The 23,609-nt window shown below is 37.5% G+C and overlaps 1 protein-coding gene across 1 annotated transcript in view; it reads right to left on the bottom strand.

Annotated features, from left to right (window-relative positions):
• IFT81 (intraflagellar transport 81) overlaps positions 1-21,055 on the bottom strand; it is a 38,810-nt gene extending 17,755 nt beyond the window's left edge. Inside the window, exons 1-10 of the mRNA XM_010213998.2 lie at positions 20,735-21,055; positions 19,868-19,971; positions 18,852-19,032; positions 15,842-15,931; positions 14,782-14,847; positions 14,354-14,464; positions 12,946-13,030; positions 5,770-5,933; positions 4,008-4,103; positions 1,830-1,976 (exon numbers count right to left, since the gene is read on the bottom strand). Coding sequence (XP_010212300.2) covers positions 1,830-1,976; positions 4,008-4,103; positions 5,770-5,933; positions 12,946-13,030; positions 14,354-14,464; positions 14,782-14,847; positions 15,842-15,931; positions 18,852-19,032; positions 19,868-19,971; positions 20,735-20,878 — 1,188 coding nt within the window. The 5' untranslated portion in view covers positions 20,879-21,055. The remainder of the gene's footprint in view (positions 1-1,829; positions 1,977-4,007; positions 4,104-5,769; positions 5,934-12,945; positions 13,031-14,353; positions 14,465-14,781; positions 14,848-15,841; positions 15,932-18,851; positions 19,033-19,867; positions 19,972-20,734) is intronic.
• Between the last annotated feature and the right edge of the window lie 2,554 nt (positions 21,056-23,609).

The following is a 23,609-nucleotide window of genomic DNA, read 5'->3' on the forward strand; positions in this document are numbered from 1 at the left end:
TTGCGTAACCACTTTTCCCACCTACCCTTCTCACCTTGAATTACTGTATTAGCTAACAGCAAATGAATCAGAGCAAGTTGTCCCTCTCAAGAATAGGCACAATATGAAGTATCTCTTACATTACAGTGCATTGACAGATAATGTAAAACACATGTTGCTGTCTTTCTAATGCAATGTTGTTGATTAGTTAGACATTTCTTTCCCATTATATGTCATGAAGCACATATCGCTTGTTTTCTGTTTTTTTTTTTTTATTTAAAAAGTTGCCAAAGACTCTAGCAAGGTGCAAACTGGGGTTAAAAAGCCTGTCGTGGACAGAAATCCAATCCAGTAATTTGTTATTACTGCCAGCTGTGGAACACAATAAAAGGGTACAATACGTCACAGTACAAGTAGTAGATCAAAGTCTAAAGTCTTAATTCTTCAAAGATTTACTGAAATCTTGCTAACAAGAGTATTTAATTGGAGGAAAAAAAAAAAGAGAGAGATCTTCACTGTTCTAAACACAGCCTAGGTAGTAAGTCTCTATGTTACTGTTTCCACCTGTTGTTTTCATCTTGATTTACAGAAGGGGCTAAAGACAAGAAGGAATCACAGGAAGACAGTATGAACACAGCAGCACAAAAGTCCTGTGTCTTCTGTGTTATACAGGATCCTTTATGCAAGGGTCTACACATACCTATTTCCATACTTGATTTGCTCAGTAAGTTCCCTTTAAAAGAAAACTGATTTATGCGCAGCACGCTTTCCAAAAGGATCAGGAAGGGAGTTCCTTTTACAAAGGGTGTTCCCTGTATCCAGTAGTAGGTTAAAAAAAAAAAAAAAAAACACAGAAACAGGCAAAGAAAAAGAAAGAAAAGAGTGTAAGTCTTAATAAACGATGAGTACAAATGAAAAGATATGTGGAAGGATAAAAAGATACACTAACTCAAGCAATGATGCAGCTGATTTGCTCTGCTTTAGCAATTCTGCCGGCAAGTAGCCTCAACAGGCTCCGTCCAAACAGAGAAAATGTATTGTCTTCAGAAGGTCGACTGATTTCGAGAACACGTCATTACCCAGCTCCAGCAGCCTTATTCTCTGAAAACTTTTGATGAAGAAAAAGCTGTTTTCATGAGAACAGCTTCAAATAAAATTTTGCTTGAGCTAAGCCTATTACGTTAGTCAAAATCTGTCTCACAGGTAAACTTCAGGAGGGTCTGTGAAAACATTTTTGGAGTAAAAACCTATGTGGCTAATAAATACATCAGGACTAGCTGCATTACCAATAACTGCTGTCATTTTGCTTTTCAATCATGTATCAAAGAAAGGACACATAGTAACGCACACCTAATAACAAAATCAATCCACATGGCTTACTGCTTGAAGTAGTAGTCCTGTTCTTATCATTAATCTTTAACCTTTATAGTTTGTCAAAGTTATTTATCATCATACCATTACAATGATATCATTTTGACCCTGGAATATTAAGATGGACCAACATTAAGTACTCACATACTTTTACACAAACTGTTATGTATTATTTCAGGTATATATACTGAAAAGCACTGGAAAGCACTGGACAGCACTGTACTATATGCACTTCAAAAGAAAAAAATCTACAAATTACTTTTTTGTAATCGAAGTCTAACTTATTCTGCATAAGAAAAGCAAAAACTAAGCTGTTGCAATGCCGAGGCCATGTAATTTGACACCATACTATAAAAAATGATAAGATACTGTAGAAGCAGTTACTACAAGGTAAAGTTAAAAGGAAATGGTGAGTAAGCAAGAATAGATCCATCTATTACAAATTACCTCTTTCTTGTATACATTGTTAATTTTCATACCTCATCCCCTTTCAAAACTTCGGAGCCCTCTAATTCCCGGGCCTGATTTGTCTTCTGCTGCATCTGCTTCTCAGTGTTGGACATCTCTTCCTTAGCAGCCTGAAGTTCTTCTACCTTGGCTTCCTTTTTCCGGGAAATTATAGATGCCTGTGTGATCATTAGAAATGTACATAGACAAGTAAAATAAAAATTGCACTTGCTCAGCCCCATTTAATCTTTAGTAACACATAATCCGTTAAATTTCAGGAGGGGCACCACTGAAAATGATATCTCAGCTACATGAAACTGACTTTCATTAATAAATGCGAGCATATTTCTGCAAAGAAAAACACAACAATTTCACATTATGTAGAGTGGGTTAAATCACAGCTTCATTGAAGTAGATTGCAAATTCCCAACTTTCTTCAGCAGAACTGAGATTTCATCCATATGTCTACTTCCCCAGGTTCATAATGATATATTTTACATTTTACATATTCAATCCTTCTCCTCATTTTTTAAATTTGCATTGAAAAAAAAAAGGAGCATGCATTTTAGCTGTTCCATTTCATCTACTTAGCCCCTTCTTGTGCATATGCAAGATATACCAACATAGCACTTAATTGGAAAGGTATCCAAGATTTCACAAATGTCATAATACAGATTTTTATAACTCCAACCTACTCCAACCTACAGAAATATGTTGTACTAACAGCAGAACCTAGGCATTAAATCTTAGCAAATAGCTAAAACACAAGCAATAAAGCAATACACTATAGAAATACTGCAGATTGCAGATTAATTCGCTTCTTTGAATCTAGAAGAAAAAAAAATATTTAATAAAAAGTACAGCAGACAGAATAAATAGTAGTGGCTAACATTTAAGCAGGAGATTAATGGATTTAGGAAACTAAATCGAAGTTAATTCAGAAGAAAATAAACATTATAGTCTTACTGAAATATATTATTTAAAAATATTGTTAAGTAACACAATACATGAATTTAGACACATGGTCAGTTCTTTGTATGAGAGGAAAAACTTGAGAAAAAAAAATGAAGCAAACTACGGAACAGCTTTCTTACAGTAGTTTAAAAGGACCAGCTTTATTTCTAAAAATATATCTAATAGACAATTCTGCCTACAGTAGCATCTCAGCAATTTGCTATGTGAGTTATCTGCAGTGACAAACTGTGGTACAATATATACGATTAACGTGTGAAACGGGCTAGTCCCTAGCAGGGCAAAGCAAAGACCATCGTATGCTTTCACCTCACAAGGAAACCTCAATTCCTGGAGCAGTTCTTCCACTGAACATCATAACTGTATCACAAGCCAGTTGGTCTTTTGTACTAGCACATTGTTTAGCTTGGTTAATCTTCAGGGAAGAAATGCACGTCTTACAAAACAAAATTGCATGTTTCAAATTGCACTTGCTATTGAACGGTAGCACATGTTTTATTACATGTTTTTTCCTCCTACAGATATATCTTACCTAAACTTTTTTTTTTTTCCCCCTAATTGTAACCATAAGCACTATCAGGAGAAACTTCCATAAAATTAACAACTATATGGGCTGTGGAAAACAAAACAAACCCCCAAAAACCCACATATTTCTGTGTAAACTCTGAAAACCTCAGATTTCACAAATCCTTTTTAGAACTTGCAAATTTGCTAAGGCTAGACCAGATAGCCTATTTTATAAAGGGACTATTTCATAACCTTAAGATAAAAAGCAAAATATACCTTCTTAATAGAAGTAGCAGGAAAATAGCACGTGACCAATCACAAGCAAGTAACAAAACTGAAAGTGAGCCTTGCATGTAGGTCTGTCTGCAGCAGTCAGCCCACTCGCTGTTTTCTAAGAATCTGTCCACAGCTGGAGCTTTACCAAAATAGCTCCACCAGAACAACCCTTCCAGAATTACTGGGATGCAGCTGAAGGACAACATCTATCTGCGTAAGGGTAGCATTTAATACAAACTCACTAACACCACTCAAAGCAATTGTCTGAGTAAGCCTTAAGCATACATATATTCAAGTGCTATTTATTTAGGTTTTTTTGTCTACTATTACTATTTATGTCTGCTGATTCATGCAAAAAGAAATTGAAGGGAAAAAAAAGCAGTAAATAAAACATTCAATCAAAGACTAAAATTGCTTTAATGGTTTCACTTTAAAAATGTTTTGTTGCTTCTTACCTGTTGACGATACATGGAAAATTTACTATCAATTGGCTCATACTTCATCATTCTCTTCTCAATAAGCTGATTAATTTGTGCATTTACTTCATTTATCTGGAAGACAGAGTAGAAAACTAAGGAAATAAAGCTTTATTCTTTGTTTTCGCCAAGAAAAATCAAATGTTTTGCAAACCAAATGCAACTATAAGGAAATATTAGTATTAGCACTAGTTCAATTTCTCAAACAGAGAAACAAAATCCCCAAACTCGGCGAGTCACTCAGGATTGTTCAGGAAGAGGCTATGTTTTGAGTTTTCCAGTTCTGCGCCCTTATGATAAGGCCTGCAGAAGCATGACATTGGCCCTGAAAAGGAAGTGAGTGGCTGAAAATAGACAGGAACTGCCTGTAAATTGCTATACAGAGATAGAGAAAAGAGTGATGTTGTCATATACATTTGCTAAAATTCTTTTTCACTAAACTATATATGACTATTTTAAAGAGAATCAGATTAAGACTAAGTGACAGCAAATTTCACTTATGCTTTGAAAATTCCCAGACTGCCATATTCCAGCTCTGAGGTACATTCTTTCTACTGCCACAAAATGCAGCTGTTTGCCCATATTCTTGAAGTCTTGAAGCTTTAGAACGTGCTGCATCTGGAAAATAATGAACAGCTAGAGCAGTTACTACTTCCAGCTTTTCCAATTCCTACTTAATGGTACACTGGGACTCTCTTCAGCCACGGAAACAAAAGCCCAAGCAAGCTTTCTTTAATTCTCTGCTAGCTAGATGAGAGCTAAGGAGTGTAAAAATGTGCAGAAATCCAATTAATTTTAAACATAATACAGGCACAGTCCTGAGAATTACCTTAATATTTCTGCCAGTAATACCTGTATACTTTGAAAGCTAAATATTTCAAACATAAGAACATCTGAAAAAAATCTCTCTAATAAATTCTCTTGTATTTTTTCAACCAACCTATCAGTGTTAGAATAGGTCTGAATCTGAAGACGGTTTATGGATTCCGTCCTGTGAATATTCCTGTTTTATATATTATAAAATGCATGATATTAGCTTGCTTAGTGCAACTCAGCTCCTTTTTCAGGCATTCAGATAATAAAAGACGGACTCAAAAAGAATGCTGTCAAAGGCCATGCTGTGGTAAGTCAGCTATACAGCCTGCTTCTATTAGATAATAATGGACATGCTTCCAAACAAAAACAAATTAAAAGGGAACCTCACTGGGGAAAAAAAAAATCTCGATTCTCTTAAAATATTGCCACAACTGAATGATACACTTGGAAAAGAAGGGTGCAAAGCAGGGCCTCAACTACGTCTTAAAGAAATTACTTCAACCACAGATATTGTTTTGCTCAGAAGAAATACGCAGTTAAAGCAGAGGTTGAATTACAGAGCTGGTCTAATGTTTCAGGTCTAATCTACAGTTTAATAAGCCTCTGATCCTTAAAAACATAATGATCAGGATCCAGAGGGGCATTGAGCTGTCACCGGTTTTACTTTTATGATAAATAGGCTTAACCTTAAATTTTAACATATTCTTGCTGGCATTTGGCTGCTGATTCTCGTCTAGAAACATCCAGGAAACTTGCAGGGATTTCTTTATTGCACTAATGTGACACACAACAGGAAAGTGAACGCTCAGGCCACCAGCATGTTGATGGAGATGAAGAATGGTGGGTGACAGCCTTAATAGCTCCACACGTAAATCATCCTCTGATCGATAGAGATCAGATATAGCTCTGCCTTTGGTCAGCTTACCTTGATTTCAAGCACATTGAGATCAGACTGGCTCATAGCTGGCTCTGCAACCACCTTTTGTAAGAAATACAATGATTTCTTCTTACTTTCGAGCTCTCTAGGTACTTTTTCAGTAGCCAGATATGAATTGAATTTTATCTCCTCTTCCAGCTTCTTCATTAAGCCTTAAGATAAATTAAAACAATTTGGGCATAAACAGAGTAATATAGATAATATTTCAGCTTCCCTTCACCAATACTTTAAACTATGCAGCTGTAGATTACAAAAATAACAGCATAATGTTTGAGTCTTCTTTTCAAAAACCAGAGAAACAGGTAGCTTGATTTATACTGTTAATCTGGATATTAAACAACATACTATATATTACACCTACTACCTATCTGTAGCTCTAACTTTACAGTTATCAATTCCTCAACAAATTCTTTAAATCAGTAAACAAGTAACATCTTACACGAAAAAAATGACATTGAAAGTCACTAGCTACACATCAACATATTGGATTCAATGCTTTTGTGAACTAAATAATTTTGAAATTTTTGAAGTTGAAGGCCCAACTTAGGTTGCTTATGCACAGTGTTTTTTTTTTTTTTTTCACTAATGAGAACAAACATCTAATCTCAGGACAGTATATTGACCAAGAATGCTGAAAATAAAAATAAGACTGAAAAAAAAAGAAGAAATTGCTGAGTAAGGTCAAGATTCCTGTTTAAAAAAAAAAGCAACCGCATTTACAAATTTGGTTCTATACAAGCCTGACGCACACTGCATATCTCCATGCTTACGATGACTTGGCTCTTGCTAGGTATAGTAATTTAGCCTCCTTGGCAGATAAATTATAGGCAGGTACATTCAGAAAGAACAATGCACAGTGGATAAATGTGACAGAATGCAATAAAATAACTATTTAAATTACACTGCGCAATCTTCAACTGACAACAGGCAGCTGTAGTGCAATTAGTCCTCCAAGACTCCTTTGCCAAGGACTACAATGAGATTTGGAAGTTGTATGTCAGGTTAGAGTGGGAATAAGTACTTAAAAGAAAAAGGCAAATATCACAGTTTTTCTTTTTTAAGTTTTTTTTCTAAGACTATAGAAATGCCAAGAAAGAATATAGCTGATGTTGCTAAAACAGAGACAGTAAAGGCTCTAGGTCAAAGCGGAGCCAGGCTGCAGAGCCTGATGACCATTTCACTGACAGATAAAAGGAGAAGGTCCAAACAAAGCGGAATACAAGTCCTGGAAAAAGGGCTCTTTTTATCCTGCACCTATTTATGTCTAGAAATAAGGTACTGACAGATCCCCTCACCCTCTGCTTTCAGTTCAGACTGAAAAGAAAGCTACTTACTTTGGCTGCCACAGAGGAAATCAGACATTATTAAGTCTTGAGAAAAGTCATCAAGAAACAGAAGAAAGAAAATCACCCTGAGGGAAAGCACTGATACTAATGAAGTCAATACAGACTACAAGTGAGTGGGAATTCCTCTTTTCCAGCAGTTTAGTGTCCTAATCTATGTTTTTATGGAAAGCAATACTGCAATAGGATGTTTTGCCCTTCAGGGAAAGGTCATTCATCTTCTGCAAAACAAACAGCAGCATCAATAGCGGTCTGGGAACGGGAGCGTGGTTACTCTGTGTCTGCAACAGCCATTGTGGACTTGGCACTGCACCTACACCCTGAAATACTAGAATCGCATTCATTCAAAGGGAATATTAATCACCATGTAAGAATTCCCTCTTGCTTCTTTCAGAAGAACTGGCTAATGCCTTCCGCAGCTTACTCCAGAGCTGGTCAGGAAGAAATAGGCTTTAATGTTGCACTACATCTGTCACCTCTGCAAATGCACCAAAACCTCCCACATACACCATGAGCTGAGCTATCACCTCCAAAATGGCTAGGAACACAACTCCCAATTTTATATTTCTAATCAAGAACTTTGGTGGGAGAATCAAAGCGATAGCAATTACATTATTTCCATATTAAATGTTAATATTTAAAATTTATCAAACTAATTTCTCTTTTTTCAGTTTCCTCTTAAGAGGAAAAAAAAAAAAAGAGTGTATTTAACCTATACTTTAACTCTGATATTACTCCAGCTTTCCTATAAAGCTGTACATGCCTAAAGAATTCACTGTATCTATGATATACAGTAACTCTGGAAACTACCATGCCTGAACAACTGCTTTCCTAAGAGCAGAGACCTGTTGAGTTTGCAGGGTATAACCTTGATTGCCATCTGGATTTGTTTCCAAGATAACCCGAGAGCTGCTCTAGGCTTCTTTCAAACACTGACTGGTTTTGCATCACGCTTGCTCTCGAAGGTGCGGCAAGCACCGAAGCAAGTCAGAACTTGACATCTTGATGGGGAAAGACATGGTGATGTCAGCATCACTGATGACTATTTTTTTTTCCTAAATACTTTCAGATATATTTTTCTTTCTGTAGAATTTGACATTTGGAGAAATAGCTACCCAAGTGCTATTTCTGCTGCTTAACAGGACCCTAAAAAAACAAAACAAACACAGGGCAACTCTTTTTCCTAAGTGAAACTTTTTCTTCCTCCAAATTCCCAGGCTAGAGGAAAGCAAAGCAAGCATACTTTAAAACTTTCCATTACACACTTCAAAATCCTGTTTTTAATGTTTTAACATTGACTTATGGTTACAAAATCTACATACGTAAGCTGCACAATAAGTCTGGCTCTTGGCCCTATTTTAGTTAGGTTCTGCCAACCATGTACTTACATGTAAGGAGCTATTAACAGCAATTCCTCATGTTTTCCATTCCTTTTATTATTATTATTATTATTATTATTATTATTATTATTATTATTATTATTACAAAGAGGGGATGGGAGTTTCTTAGTGCTTACTTGGTCATGCAGGAATCAGGCAACATTCCCTGCTTAGTCCTACTAAACTAAAGCTTGACTTTTAACTTAAATTCCTGCTGCTTTTCCCTTTATGGGACATCAATTATGCAATTTATACCAAAAATACATGCAACAATTACCCATTAAAAAAAGAACACATTTATAGGCTATCTGCCAACACTTTGTTTAACATCACATAGGAAGACCATGACAAAGGCAGGTCTAGAAAGGACTTCCATGTGGCATTCACTTCCTTAATATGAAAATCCTCCCTTCCCTTTCTGCAATTGTTCCCTATATGAGAGTATTAAAATGATTCAATCCATGCCTTCCAGTGATATAACTTGCCTTTCAATATATCAGACAGAGATCTGAGACATGCAAACACTGACAAGCTCTGATCAAATCCTCCCTTCAACATCTCCTTAGAAAAACTGTGCAGCTTCCCAAATCTTTCACTACAAGGTATACTTTCCATGCTTGTAATTATTCTTGCAGTTCTTCTTTGAAATCTCTCTAATTTTTCAGTATTCTTGAATTTCTGGACAACGTACACAGTGTTGCAGTGAGGGCTATACCAGGACGTAAAAACAGAGGTAATATAATCCTCCTACATCATTTTCTGCTATGAATAAATGCTAGGACAGCAACAAATCTTTGGCTGCAGCTTTCTACTAGGAGCTCCAGTTCTGCCACTTTTCCACCCACAGTGCTTTTCAGAGTCAGTTCTTAGGAATGAGTTCTCCATCCTGTAACTACATTATTCCTACAGGAATAGCATCACACTTGGCTATTCATTAAAATATATACTGTTGGCTCATGCTTGGCTTACTAAGTGATTAAAATCCCTGCAAAGTCTGCCCTCCTTGTTACACAGTCACTTCTCCAATCTTTATTTCATCTGACTATTTTAGCAGTGATGGTTTGCTATTTTCTTTTACATCACTGATGTAAATAATAAAAAGCAGAGAGACAAAAGCTGATTTCTGAAGAGCTCAATTAGAAATACTCACTCAGTGCTGGTTCTTTGATTCATTTATACTTTTAAACATTCAACAAACTGCTTTTAATCCATTTAATATATGTCATGCTGAATTTTACTGCCCTCATTTGTTCATCAAAATGGTGCGCAAAGGGCAAATCAAAGGATTTTAAAAGTCAACCACAGCAATACTATTAGTCTTACCAACCAGACCTGTGCTCTCATCAAAGATATTACCTCCAAGTGTTTTCCTCCAACCTTGTATCAACAGTAATTTTTATTTCCATCTTTAAATGTTTCTATGAAACAAATTCCAACTAAGCCATTCTCCTTTATCATACACATCTAACTTCAATTACAATCTGGTCAGCAGTATTGATGGAGATTATTTAAACTTGGAATTTTAGAGGAAGACAGGTTTGTGGATCAAAGGAAGAGATTTAAGCCAAACAAAAGAATCATGTTAGTGTATTCAGTCAAATGGATTATGATAATAATACCATCCTAAGTTGCTACTTTTCATCAAGTGTACCAAATATCACAAAACAGACCTGTATAGAGCAATTCCCCTTTAACTTTTGAAGGCATCAATACTCTAAATTTTTTTACAATGTATTAACTTAATAAAGTATATAAATCATACGTTTCACTGTTTATCAACAACAATTATTTTATCACATTCTCTCAATCAATACTTTCAAGCCAGTTATCCACTTCTCAGTATTTCTGCCAATGAAATGAACAACGATGTTCTGTACAATGGGCAGAGATCAAGAATTTCTATAATTCAGTTCACTTCTTGGCCTTAACAACTTGTGTCTGCGCCAACGGAGATATTCAAAGCAAAAAGATGGCAATCTTGTTTAGGAAGTATGAGGTAGGTTATTCTAGATAGTGGTCAAAGTCAATAAAAATAATTCTCATATCTAGAATGAAAAATTAGAAATTGTAATTTCATGTCACTTATGTTAGTACTCATTGCAACAACCACCTCTCTACAGTTAAGCAACACACTGAATAGTTCTGAGGTTAATAAACAATTGCAAGGATACCGGTGTTAGGAATTTTAGTGTGCAAAACATTTCATAATGATCAAGTTGCTTTTCATGATACAATAACATTTCTTTTAAGTATCATATTATCTAAATATCATATTATCTTGCTAAAAAGAAAAAAATATAAACATAAGCTACATTTACCTAGTCCAACCAAAGCAGACTGATGCTAGCAATGTGCTGATGAAACTCATAAATATGTACTAGCTGCATTCCTTAGAGTTCCCTTTAATTTCTATAAAGAAAACTTCATTCTGAATTAATACCAGGATGAAGCAATCAAACCAGAAGCTTCCACTCATTAACAACAACTTTTACAATTTCAGCTTGTTTTGGAGGTAAAAACACCAGAAGTATTCAAAAATGGAAGAGGTGATTTTAAGGGAAAGACCTAACTTCCAGTGAAAATCCACAGCTACCAAGCAGCATTTGAATTGACAGCATAGAAGTTAGAGTGATATGAGTAGGCAGCTAAGCTACAGCATTGCAGCCAAAGGGAATTTTTTAAATGAAACAAATTGCGCTAACCGTAGACCAACAAAGCTTTTAAAATAAATGGAATCCCATTTAATGCATTTTTGTCCCCTAATTTCAATTATTTAAAAAACACAGTCGTCATTTTGTAATTGCTACTACAGGCAGTATCTCTGTAATTACTACAAGGAAAAGCAATTAGAAAGCTAAGCCTTGGATTCTTTTTTTGGGCAAAATTTCAACAAAAGTATTTTAAATACTGATTCCAAGTTTTTCTTCAGAACATCTAAACTTTTATTCTCCCCGCCCCCATGCTGGGCTCAAGATAAGGGAGTTAAATATGTTCACTTTATCTATAGCTTCATCTCAGTGATTGACTGCCATATTTATTGACTTTTTATCATGTTGCTTTTCCTTCTGTGAACTGAATCCATCAAGTTTCCATTGGCCTTAAGAATATCCCAGGAAGTGAAACAGAAATGTTGACACAGCTTTGCTGTGTATATTCTCTAGTCACTACAAGCATGGAACAGTTATAAAATCAATTGCTGATTTCTCTGAGCAAAGAAGATAGATCAGAGACTCTCTTAGTTCTATCTGTGGTTCAGTATCTGATGAAGTATCACAACATTTTAAAAAAGTTATGGAATACTTTAAAAAATGTAAATTTAAGAAATAACAATAATGCACTATGCTGATCACTGAAAAAAAAATCTAAACCCAAAACAACTGCTGTTTGAGAAAGGATCTGAGGCATATTGAAACAACCAAAGCAGATCTGTGATGCAGGTGGAAAATCAAATGCACTTTAAAAAATAAGACAATAATTTACTTTGCTAAATATAAATCTGTAAAGACTTTGATTTTATTGTTTTGGAAGTAAGTTATATGTGTTTTGATATCTAACTTGCTCAACAGGATTTCTGGCTACACAAATCTTAGCAAAATGGCAAGCATTTAGAAATTGCTTTTTAATGGATAATACCATGGCAGTAATACAGACATATAACAAAAAACATCATACAGCATTTTTCATCACCGTAAGACAGAATGCAACTGAAAAAAGCCCTGTGAAAAGGACCATTTTGAGACTTCTACCCTCATATTGCAGTCCTTCATACACCTTCAGTTTAAAGTATTTCACTATAAATCATTTCCAATGACTGTATAAACAACACATAAAGCCTCTATCAGTTATTTGATGTGTTACAAATAACCAAATGCAAGAGAGAAACTGAAAGGGGTTAAACGAGCTGCAAAAGGTCACATACATCAGAAACAATAAATCCTAAATTAACTTGCAGTTTTGCTGTCAAATTGCCAAGCTAATCCTGGCTAGACTTCCTTCAAAATAATTAAATCACCAGAAACCTAAATGTTGTAACATTGTAGGCTTTGCAGACAGTTTTGCATTTATCTTGTAACTGAAGTTTGCAATTTTTATAGATAACCATAGAGTATTAACTTACTTGACAAGCAGTATAATTTATGCTGGTGAGGTTATTTGTAGATTGTGGTACTATTGAAAGTGAGCAGAAGCACTCTTGCTATCATTAAGGTAACTGGCAACAGTCACATCATGAGAACAACGTGGCAAAGCACATTCAGCCTTTGGATACCCAGCATGTGCCTTGAGAAGACAAGTTATTTCTTTCTTATTTCTTTCTTTGGCTTATCTCAAATTCCCACACGCTTTTATTGGCACTACCAAAATATTGACAGTCATCCAGTGTTGATTTCATTTCTAACAGGAGAAGAAATGTAAACACCCAAGCTTTATGGATTACTACTTACTTTCAGGTTTTGCATCCACTACTGCATGATGCATCTCTTTCAGCTGGAGCTGCACTCTTTGCAGTCTCTGCTCTGCATGGAACAACTTTTGAGAGAGAATTGTACATATACATAAGCTCATTTGCTCATTCCTTTGCCATGTATATTCAAACAACAACCAAAACAAAAGAATATTAAAAAAGAATCCCAAGCACCAAAACCAAAAAGAACACCAGCAGCTTTAAGCACTTGGTGATCATTTGATTCACAAGCTAACATGCCAAAACATAATTTTCAACAATTGGCCTGGGTTTATTTGTTGTTCTCTAGAGTTAATCAAAGCAAGTACTATTCATGAACTACTCCCAAATGAGATTTTCTTTATAGCAGAAATTCATCAAACAATTTTTTAACCAAAAATATTAGTGTCCCAAATGTAACAACAACAAGAAAAGATAGCTAGAATCAGGACTGCAGTAGGTAACTATACTGCAGTTCTTGAAATGCAGCTGAACTGTCACAGCAATCCACTGTTCGAACGCTGAGCCAAATCGAGAACACGCTGGAGAACTTGTTGCCAAACAACACCCAATTGATTAGTATTTCTGTGACTTAGAGAGCTATGCATGAAAAAGTAGAATTAGCTGGATATCACAGTCATTTTAGTTGTAATCTCATCTCACTGGGAGCAAAGACCCAAGAGCTGAGAGCCTGTCGAGTAACATCCACATTGATTTGAAACCCAAATATAGACTACAATACCAGAAATCTGAGGTTTTCCCCTTTTAATACACCCTTCAAGTTCATGTTATATTTGAAAACAATAGAACTTAGTGAAATGATATTTTAATATGGCACTGGAGTTTGTTAAAAATATCTTGTTTTGACAACATCTCTCAGGAATAAAAATCTACCCTTAGATTGGGATGCCAATTGCTTCCAGTGCTTCCTGTGACACATCATCTTTGTCAGAAGACCAAAACCCTAGGATGCTCCTGAACACTGATCCTCCTCTCCAAACCACAGGGGAAAGCTGAGGTACTTGTTGTGTTACTTCCCATCCGAAATCTTAGTGCAAGTGCACAGAGATACAAATCAAGCTAAGGAAACATTTGCTCACAATCTTAACGCTAATGATCTCTCTCTGGGTGCTACAACAATAAGTCATGGAACATTTCCTGGGACTGCTAAACAATGATGTCAGTGGCAGCTGAGGCAGCCAAGTATCTTGAATGAGGTGTTCAAAACGTGCAGGGTCAAATCTTTTTTTCTGAAATGTATATATATATTCTTATTTTAAATGGTGTTTAATTTTCTAGTGTTGGAAGAACAACTGCACAGTTATCTCTGATGTTATGCTTTCAATGCATTATCCCTAAACAGATGTCAACTCCTATTTATTTTAACAGGCCTACTTTCATGTCAATACCTGATTTTTTTGTTCTTGTTTCTGTTGAGCCAAAGATTCTTCTCTCTCTTTCTCTAAGCGAAGCTGTCTTGCTATTTCAAGCATTCGTTGATGATTTTGTACTGTCTCCACCTACAGCAAGTGGATAAATAGTGCATGTTACTGTCAAATAGTTGAGAAATATATTAAGGCGATCATATGTCTCACAAGCCCACTTAGCACTTCCTTTCCATACATGTTACTACTCAGAAATGACAGCAAAGCACTGGACTCAAGACTCTTAAAAGCTCTGGACTAATGCCTAGGGAGATTCCCCATGGGTCAATTAGTTATTTGATTCCTTCCTAGACATTCAGTATGTTTATCTTAATCCTTGTTTGCATTCCAAAATCAAATTGCAAGCCAAGGATTATGACACTGAAATAAAACAGTGTTACTTCTCTTATTACCCTCTTCTTAAGACGCTCCACTCTTTTGATGAGTTGGTCTTTCTCCTCTTCCATTGCACTGATATCCTGAAAAGCAGCAAAATTGGACACAGAAATGTTAATTTATTTACAATTTCATATACATTGCATGAAATTCTGTTCAAAACAATATGAAAATCAGAATTATCCTCTGAATAAACTGAAATGGTTGTAATTGCATAGATCTACGATCAGAGCATCCAGGATTCCAGATTCTCTTGACTTTTACTTGCCCCTCAATTCCCACTCTCTTTAACTGCATCCTTGAGTATTACTGTGAATACTTAAAAGCAGGTGTCTTTCTCTAAAATAAAAACAAAACCAACTAAGCAAAACCAACAAGAATTCAACATCTGATAAAATCAAACATATGTTCTTAAATGTTACCATCATTACCCACATCCTGGCAAGCAATTTTGCCTAGGAGTGTTGTTTGCTGCCACTTTTTTCCATTGAAATCATTGAAAGTGTTCCACTGAAGTGTTAAAAGAGACGCTTGCTCGTTCTAAAGGATGGATCTGATTATTATTTTCCTTTAATCCTATTTTACAACAGCCAGACTCCACAGACTGATACAAATGAGAGAAAGGGAAATAAATGATGCAAATTTAGGCCTAACTCAACATCTTCTTAGCTTACGCATATGTCTCATTGGAAAGCTTAAATATTTTGCTGAAATAGGGCAATTATCTTTACTTAACACACACACAAGACCTTCTTTTTTGACTTAGGCCCTTAGTTCATTCAACAGCCTCTGAAATTATTACCCTATATCAGTAAAACAGAAGGTTTTAAATCAGTTGGTGTTCACAGGGAAAAGGAAGTTCTAATATTTAAAAATCATGCTGAACACAGTCTTGGCAGTCTTGTTTCCCAATCTGCTTCAGAAAATCCAGTTGCAAGCGTGAGCAATGGCTCTCTACCCTGTTTGCCAACAAAGAACAGTTTCAGAAAGGCAGCTGTAGTATCTATCAGTTATGACCTCTACAACATATGCACTGCAATGGGCCCAGAAAATCATACGATTTTGTCAGGTTTTTACCCTTCTTATTTCTGCAGTAGAGAAACCAGATGTTTTGAGCTGCTCACATTCCTTATGTAGGTTTTTGAATGCTTCCATAAGTTCTTCATACTATAAAATGAGGTAAAAACACACAAAAAATGAGCTCTGTGGATAAGGGTTTCCAGACCAACATGCTGCTTTATTTCTAAGACTATAAATATAAATGGTGAGTACAAGATTTGAAGAAAGTTTACCAACTTACAAAGCAAGTACAAAAAAAAATACTGAATTATCTTTTAAAACTTCGGAGTGCACCTTCAAGCAGTATGTTTTCACTGATTTCACCTCTTCCCTTGTAATACATAGTGTATTTTCAAAACAGGAAGACATTATCTGAAAGGAACAATGCTACATTAACAAATTATTCTACCTTATAATAAATCTGAGTACCTCACATATGTAAATTTTTCTGCCCACAAAGGAATGTCTTGATCTCACAAGACTCACTAGAGCCTTGATCTGAACACAGAGCCTTGAATTTATAGAATACCAAGCTACCACCTGGAAAAGTGGTCCAAGAGCACACCTCATTAAATACACAAGAAATCATTTTGATTATAATTGGGCACTGAGTCTTCCCACATTGCAGAATTGTGCCCTCAAGTATCTCTACATTACAGAGAACGATATACATAGTTTGATAGATGGAAAGAAGTAGACACTGTGCTACTTCCACACCAGTAAATTGCCCACCAGTAATGTTAAACTGAGAGGCAGTGTGAAAGTCTGTGTGGGTAGAGAAATAACAGGGGACAGAAAGAGTTTAGAAATCTGGAAAGGAAATAAATTTAGACTCAACTTGGAGAACTGCAAGCTAGGATATAGGAAAAAAATAATCTCTGCAGAAACAGCCATTCAGTAAGATGAAGAAATCTAAAAACAGAATATCAAGTACTTTTTTACTTTCTGGAAAGAGCAATTGATAGGAACACTGGGCACAAAATGGCAACAGCAGAGGCCAGTTCAAAGACGACGACATATTCCTGAGCAGTGAAGCAATGATCCTATTTTATAAACCCCTGGGGAGCCAGCATCTAGAATGCTCTGTTCATTTCTGGGCGTTTCAGTATCAAGCACATACTGACAAGCTGGAACGAATTCAAAGAATAACAATAAAATGGCTACAGACTAGATTGAGAAAAAGATAAAATAATTAAGAAAGTGCTTGATTAAATGGCATATAAAAGTTTGGTATGGTATATACAGGCTGGAGGGTGAAGAATGCATTACAAAAAAGCTGGAGTTAAAACACAAATGGCCTTCAGTCAGTTATACATTATAGAAGTTAAGTCCTTTAACAAATAATGAAGCAGTGTGTAGTCTCTGAGCAACCGCATTCATGCTCGCTGATCTCCAGCAGCTTTCCTCCCCGTGGATTCTCCGGCTCTTTCAAAAGGTGAGTGCACTGAGCCTTTCCCCTATCAGGGCATGAAATTTCAAGACCAAAGGCAAGAACTGAACCAAGGCATAGCATGCTTTGCTGGAACATAACAAAGAGAAGGTTTCTCACTTTCATGGAATAAAGGACATTGTTAAACTGGCCCATCTGCACACACCCTACCTGAAATAATTAACATACACACAAATGACCAAAGAAAAACCACAGGTTCCAACAGTAGAGAGACTCCTGTCACCCAAGGGCACTGCATCCAAGGCTGAACAACCAGATCTATATCTGAAGATTTTTACTTTTAAAAAACAGACACTGCAGCCAATTTGATGTCCAAATCACAACACAACTGGGCAAGTGGCAACTCTCCCAAGCACTGGGTTTAACTAACATGGAAAAATACTTTTAAGATTAATACTCTACCCAGATAAAACATGACCATATTCTAACATTTCTAAACTCTCATATTTGAAATGTTTCTAATCATTACTTAATCCATTACTATCTAAATATTTGCATGGTGACATTAAATTACACAAAAGCACCATATTATCCCAGTTTCTATTTTGAAATAGTCAGTAGGGTATTAGTATAATAAGATAGTTATATTACTGCAATCAAAAAGGAACACATCTTACATAACAGAAATAATGGAATTGGATATTTATACATACTGGGACTGCACTATACTGAAGACATACAATCTACATTTTTTTCTCTTATTGCTACTTCTGCTTAGTTATTATGAATTAGAAATTAGGTATTGTCAGCAGAAAAAAAAGAAAAAGAAAATAAAAAGGGTTAGTGAAGCTTCAGGCAAGCAATACACCTTTGCTGCTTCACAGTTAGTGAATGTAGTTACCTGTTACAAACATTCAAAAACATCACGATTTTGCAAGTCATTATATAAAACAAAAGGCACAGAAAACTGGATAGAAAATAAGTAAATATATACCTCTGATAACACAAATCTAAAAATACATCTTTGGTTCACTTTACATTTCAGAGCCACTCAGTTTGACTACTTAAGATCAACATTTAACACTTGCAAAAGAAGTGAAAACATGAAGAGCAGAAATGTCAGTCTAGGAAAAAGACAAATTTAACCTATGCACAAAAAAGAATGGTTGAAGCAGAGATGGGATTAATCTAACACAAACATTAGAGACAAATTATTTAACAATCAACAGAAAATTAGGAGACTATTACTTTTGGTCACAGTGTTGCCTGGATTGCTTAGAACTGATAATTAATAAAATTAAAATATCTATGTCATATTTCACAGTAAGAAAAAATAAGTGTTTAAAACAGAAGAAATAAAAAGCCCTTTTAGCCAATGTGATCTGAACATCATTTGGTACCCAGTATTTAACGTCTTTAAAAACTTTTAGTGCAATGCAATATAAATATACAGCTTTGGGGTTATGTGAACAAAAATACTCAAGAATACTATCTTTATTGTGAATCTTTGCTTACCCTTGATTCCAACATGTTTTTAACGTAACTCACTTAAACATTTCTATCTCATCAGTAACTTCCTCCTTCTACTGACACTTTATTTGATTAATACAAGATGTCGATATTCATGAAAAACACTACCTGTTTGTTGGTTTCAGCCACACCATCATCCTGTAGGAACTCAGCTGGCACTTCCAGTTTTACTAAGAAACGTGCCAGATAGGCTCTTTTCTTAAGTTCGTTGGTCCTCTGAAGAAGCCAATGCAGGACAGGATGAATTACAGGTTTGCTTCCAGTAACTAACCCTTGGCGAAACGCACTCCTGGACAGCAACACAAAGCAAACATCAGCTACTACCAATAAATCTCAGACTAAAGAACACTGCCTTGGTACAAGCAATTTGCAGTATTTTGACATTCCCTATTTGTCTAATGGCTTTCTTAATGCTATTAAGAGAGAAAAGGTTCGTGATGCCAGTTTGCCATTTATGATTCTGCTTCTGCTATCTTGAGACAGACATAACATCACACACCCGTAGAAAGGCCTGCTGCTGTGGGTCTTCCATTTCTGTGATATTCTGCAATAATAAAGACAGTCTGGGAAGAGTTTTCTGGATTTCGGGTTTTCTGGATTACAACCTGCTCTTGGAGGGCACAATGTGACCTCACTAGTCCGCTCTGGAAGAGAACTGACCCTGCTAGTCATGCGGCACCCTCTCCTGGCTGTCTCTGCAATAGCAGGTCTCAGGCAGGGCAGGCACGACTGAAGGGCAGACAACTGCAGCATCACCTATCCCTAAAAACGCTATTCTGTGGGGGACAGCAAAACAACCACCTTCGAAACGTGATCAAACATAATCAATCAAAGCAGTCAAAATGTACACAACTATTGAATGGAGGTTATTACCATTGAAGCTGTAGAACAATGCCAAATCATAGGAATAAACTTGTGATTAAATCAGAAAGTGAAAGAATTTACTATGACCATCTACTTTTCAATGAGAAAATGGTGATAGGATGAAGAGCAACTGTTTGCGGTATCTTTCAAGTAGCAAAATATTAGATGATGCACAGGTTTTGCTTGCCAAGCCATTTCAACACAGTTTGTCTTTAAGACAAGTTTGTTTTACCAGTATTTATAGACAAAAAGATACTTACAAGTCTGATATGCTTCCTGGAGGTTTGTATTTAAGGATACCAAGAAGACTCAACATTCTCTTAGCTGTTTGTTCTGGCATTTCCTCTCTAATGTCAACAGCATGCTAAGAAGTTAAAACGAAATAATTAACCAAGATTAGTACAAGTTGTATTAATTAACGGATAACACTAAAACACTTTCCATTTGATACATGATATGTAAATGCAGTGAGATGTTTCATAAGAAATGTGCTTTTATAATCAAATTATACTTCTCTTATAATGGGTTTTCCTCTAACCATGTGTTCAGGTCACTTTATTTCAGGAATCCTAATGGGTCCTCATCGATATAGACAAGCTGATTACTTTCATCTCAAAAGTCACCAATTGTGGCATGAGAGGGGCATGAACGATACCTTCCAATCGTACACACAGCTTTGGTGGCCTCGAGGGGGAGGCAATATCCGCTGCTACAGCTGAGTCACGGGGTTCAGATCCTGATCAGTTCAATATGTGCGTAAGACATGGCCTGACTTTTGTCTTAAGAATGCAATCATTGTCAGCATGAACAAAGTTAGGATCTGTATCATGATTTCCAAGGAAAAACAGGGAGTCATCAGTCTCTGGAGAACAAGGGTCCAGTATCTAACACCTAAAAAACATTTGCTAGTTTCCCCAAAACAAGTGGATATACAGGCAGAGAGGATTCTTGACGGGCACATTTATGCCTATGAAGATTCATACAAGCTATTTTGCTAAACTAAACACACCACAAGATATGCAGGGCCGGCCCTAGACAAAAGCATTCTGCGCAATTCCTGTGGCAGGCACACGGCGGAAGCCGCTCGCAGTCACCCACATGCGACCACGGCTGCCCTCCGTCCTTACCTTCGGGTCAATCTCCCCCAGCACATCGCTGAGCAGCTGCAGCAGCTGCATCGACTCCAAGGAGTCGAACGTAATCAAGTTGTAGCTCTTCTTGAAAGGCTCCTGATTGAGCTTCTCCACAATGAACTTGATTTGGTCACTCATGCTCGCGGCCAGGGAAAAAAAAAAAAAAAAACTCTGCAGAGGAGACAGAGCAGTAGGCCGGAAGCCTCGTCAGGGCAGAGGGCTGCACTGCCCTCACAGAGGCCTCGCGCTAACACCCGGGCCCAGCAGGGCCCCAGACGCCCCCGCAGCCTCAGGGGGGACCCACGGCCTCCAAGGGCGGTCCAGACCCCTCACAACGAGGGCGGGTGGACAAAGGGGGCCTCAACTCCCCCGGCCTCCCCTCACGAACCCCGCGCGGGCCGCGCCTCCCCCCGCCCGCGCCGCTCCGTTACCCGGGTAACGGTTGCCAGGCCGGGCTGATGGCGTCACTTCCGACGCTGCCGCGCGCCTCGTCTAGAATGAGCGCGCAACGGGCGGGCGCGAGGGGGCGTCTGCGCGTGCGCAGAGCGGGGAAGCGGAGGGGGAGCGTGATCTGTGGGAAGACGTGGTCGTCCGGATGGCGACGTGGCCGTGGCCCTTGGTCTGCAGGCAGAGGGTCTCACTGTGCCGTTCTGAGGGGATGCACGGCACCATATTTAGGTTTGTGGATGGCTTGAGAGGCAGGGTAGGGGCCATGGTGGCAATGGTTGTGTGAACTGCATGCACCCTGCTGCAGAGCCCTTGAGGCAAGGAGGAACAGGAATAGGCTTGAAATTCACCATTTTATCTATATACTTAGTGTCATAGTTTCCCAAGAGGGAGGCTATCGTCACTTCTGTAGGAGATGTACAAACAGATTGGTGCCATTACCCAATTAAGATTCTGGCAGCCTTTGACAGCATTAAAAAAAAAAAAAAACTCAAGCGTGGTTCACATTGCACTGTGAATGGTTATTCGGCATATCGGGTGAATGGCTATTTCAGGTCTTGAAGTGAAAAACTTGAAGTGTGAAGCTGGGTTGGCAGAGTGCTGCGCCCGGGCTTCCTTCATCAGAGCCGAATGGCAAATTCATATTCTTGAGTTTGCACATCCATTGCCAGCATGACTCAAAGTAGCAGTAAGTGTGGACTGCTGGCTATGCTAAATCTGAAACAGGGACAGGAGCTTCAAAAAGGCCCAAACAGTCAAAAATAGGCTGTGTATCAAAGTGAAACTTGTTTGTGAAACTGGTACCTCCAGTCTGCAGCTCTGTATTGTTGCAGATCATTCGGAGCCCATGTTTAAACATGAAATAGGAGGAATTTGGAGCCTCTGCCATTTCAGTTAGCTTCTTGGATTGTCTTAGAACCCCGTGTAAGTCCACAGATGATGGATTAAAATATGCAGTGAGTCATATTAAATTGAAGCCAATTGAAATGTACAGGTTGTAAATCACTGTAGAATTTGACTCGGTAAATAGCAATCATGAATGTAATACTTTGCAATTCTAAATACTGCATCCATCTTAGATTAGCTCCTTTCTTTCTTCTGAGGCATGAGAAGCACTTCACAAAATACTAATTTACTGATCTTTACAAGAAGCTTAAAATAGTGGTACTGCATTGCTGTCATAATTTTTAACTGGGTAAGCTAAGTCACAGAGGGGATGGATGAGTTGCTTGTGATTGTGCCGTAAGGCTGTAGTAGAGCCAGGAACGTAATCCAAGTCTCCTGACTCCTGGATTTGAACTTTAAAAAGCAGATCATGTTTCCTTTGTGCTTTTAGTCTGTATACTGACCTTTAGGAATCATATTTACCTACAAGTTCCCAGAAGAGATCTACTTTCCCTTGACATGCTTTCCTGGTATCAATTGCACTCTTTTCTCTCGATGAGTATTTTGAGCATGGAGAATATACAGGGGGAGCAAATCAAACCAGTATTTTTTCTCATGGAGGTGTTGAGGGCCAGTTCTGATCCCTGCAAGCTTCATTAACTGGTAATTAAAAGTGATGGAGCCATGTGAGTGCAGGGCAGTGCTTCCTTGAAGCTGGAGAAAGAGTGTTTTTGTAAATACTGATATCCTTTCCTCACAGTTCTCAGCACAGGGGAGAGGTCTGAGCTGGGAATTGGGAAGATGCTGCTTTGAGATTCTCCTTTACATCAGACTATTTCAGGCCTCACACCCTCTAAAGGACCTTTTCTTTCTTTTTGTGTCTCCTTAACTTTACAGAGGCAGCAGGTAAAGGAAAGGAAGGCCATTTGAACACCTTAGCAAATGCCAGGATAATAATAAGAAATAAAAGATCAAGTGGTTGTTTTACTCTGTCCTGGTGGAAACCCAGGAGATCAAATTGTTTTGACCCTGTAGAGGGGAAGCAGACTCTGAAGACCAGAAGTCACTAGACCCGGGCTAGCTGCGCTCTGCCTTGCTGCTGCCAAAAGCCTGTTCGAAAGCTCTAGTGATTAAAGGTAGGAGGGAAATCGCACATCAGAACCCAACTCCATGGGGCTTTCTGAATCAATGAAAGCATGGAGGATCCTGTAGCACAACCCGTGCTGTCTTACATGAGTTGATGTGGTATCTGGATCAAGTCTTAAAGAATAGAGTGTTCACATATATATTTGTTGCATTATTCTGGGATGTTTTCCAAATTGCCAAATTAGCTGCCGTGGGGAGTGACAGTAGTGTTTCAAAGTTTCCTAATGACATGAGAGCTATTATGACAGTTCAGCCGTATAGCTTAAGGTGGAGATAAACTTGACATTGCGCTTATGTTTTAAATTGCTTAAGAAAGACTCATGGAAAGTACTTATTGAAAAACTGTCATCCAGAGGCATCTGAAGGAAGAAGGAGAATGGAGTCTGCAAAT

Source organism: Tinamus guttatus, unplaced genomic scaffold (genome assembly GCF_059628265.1).
Source record: "Tinamus guttatus ecotype Peru unplaced genomic scaffold, ASM5962826v1 Tinamus_guttatus_pri_ptg000459l, whole genome shotgun sequence".
NCBI classification, from domain to species: Eukaryota; Metazoa; Chordata; class Aves; order Tinamiformes; family Tinamidae; genus Tinamus; species Tinamus guttatus.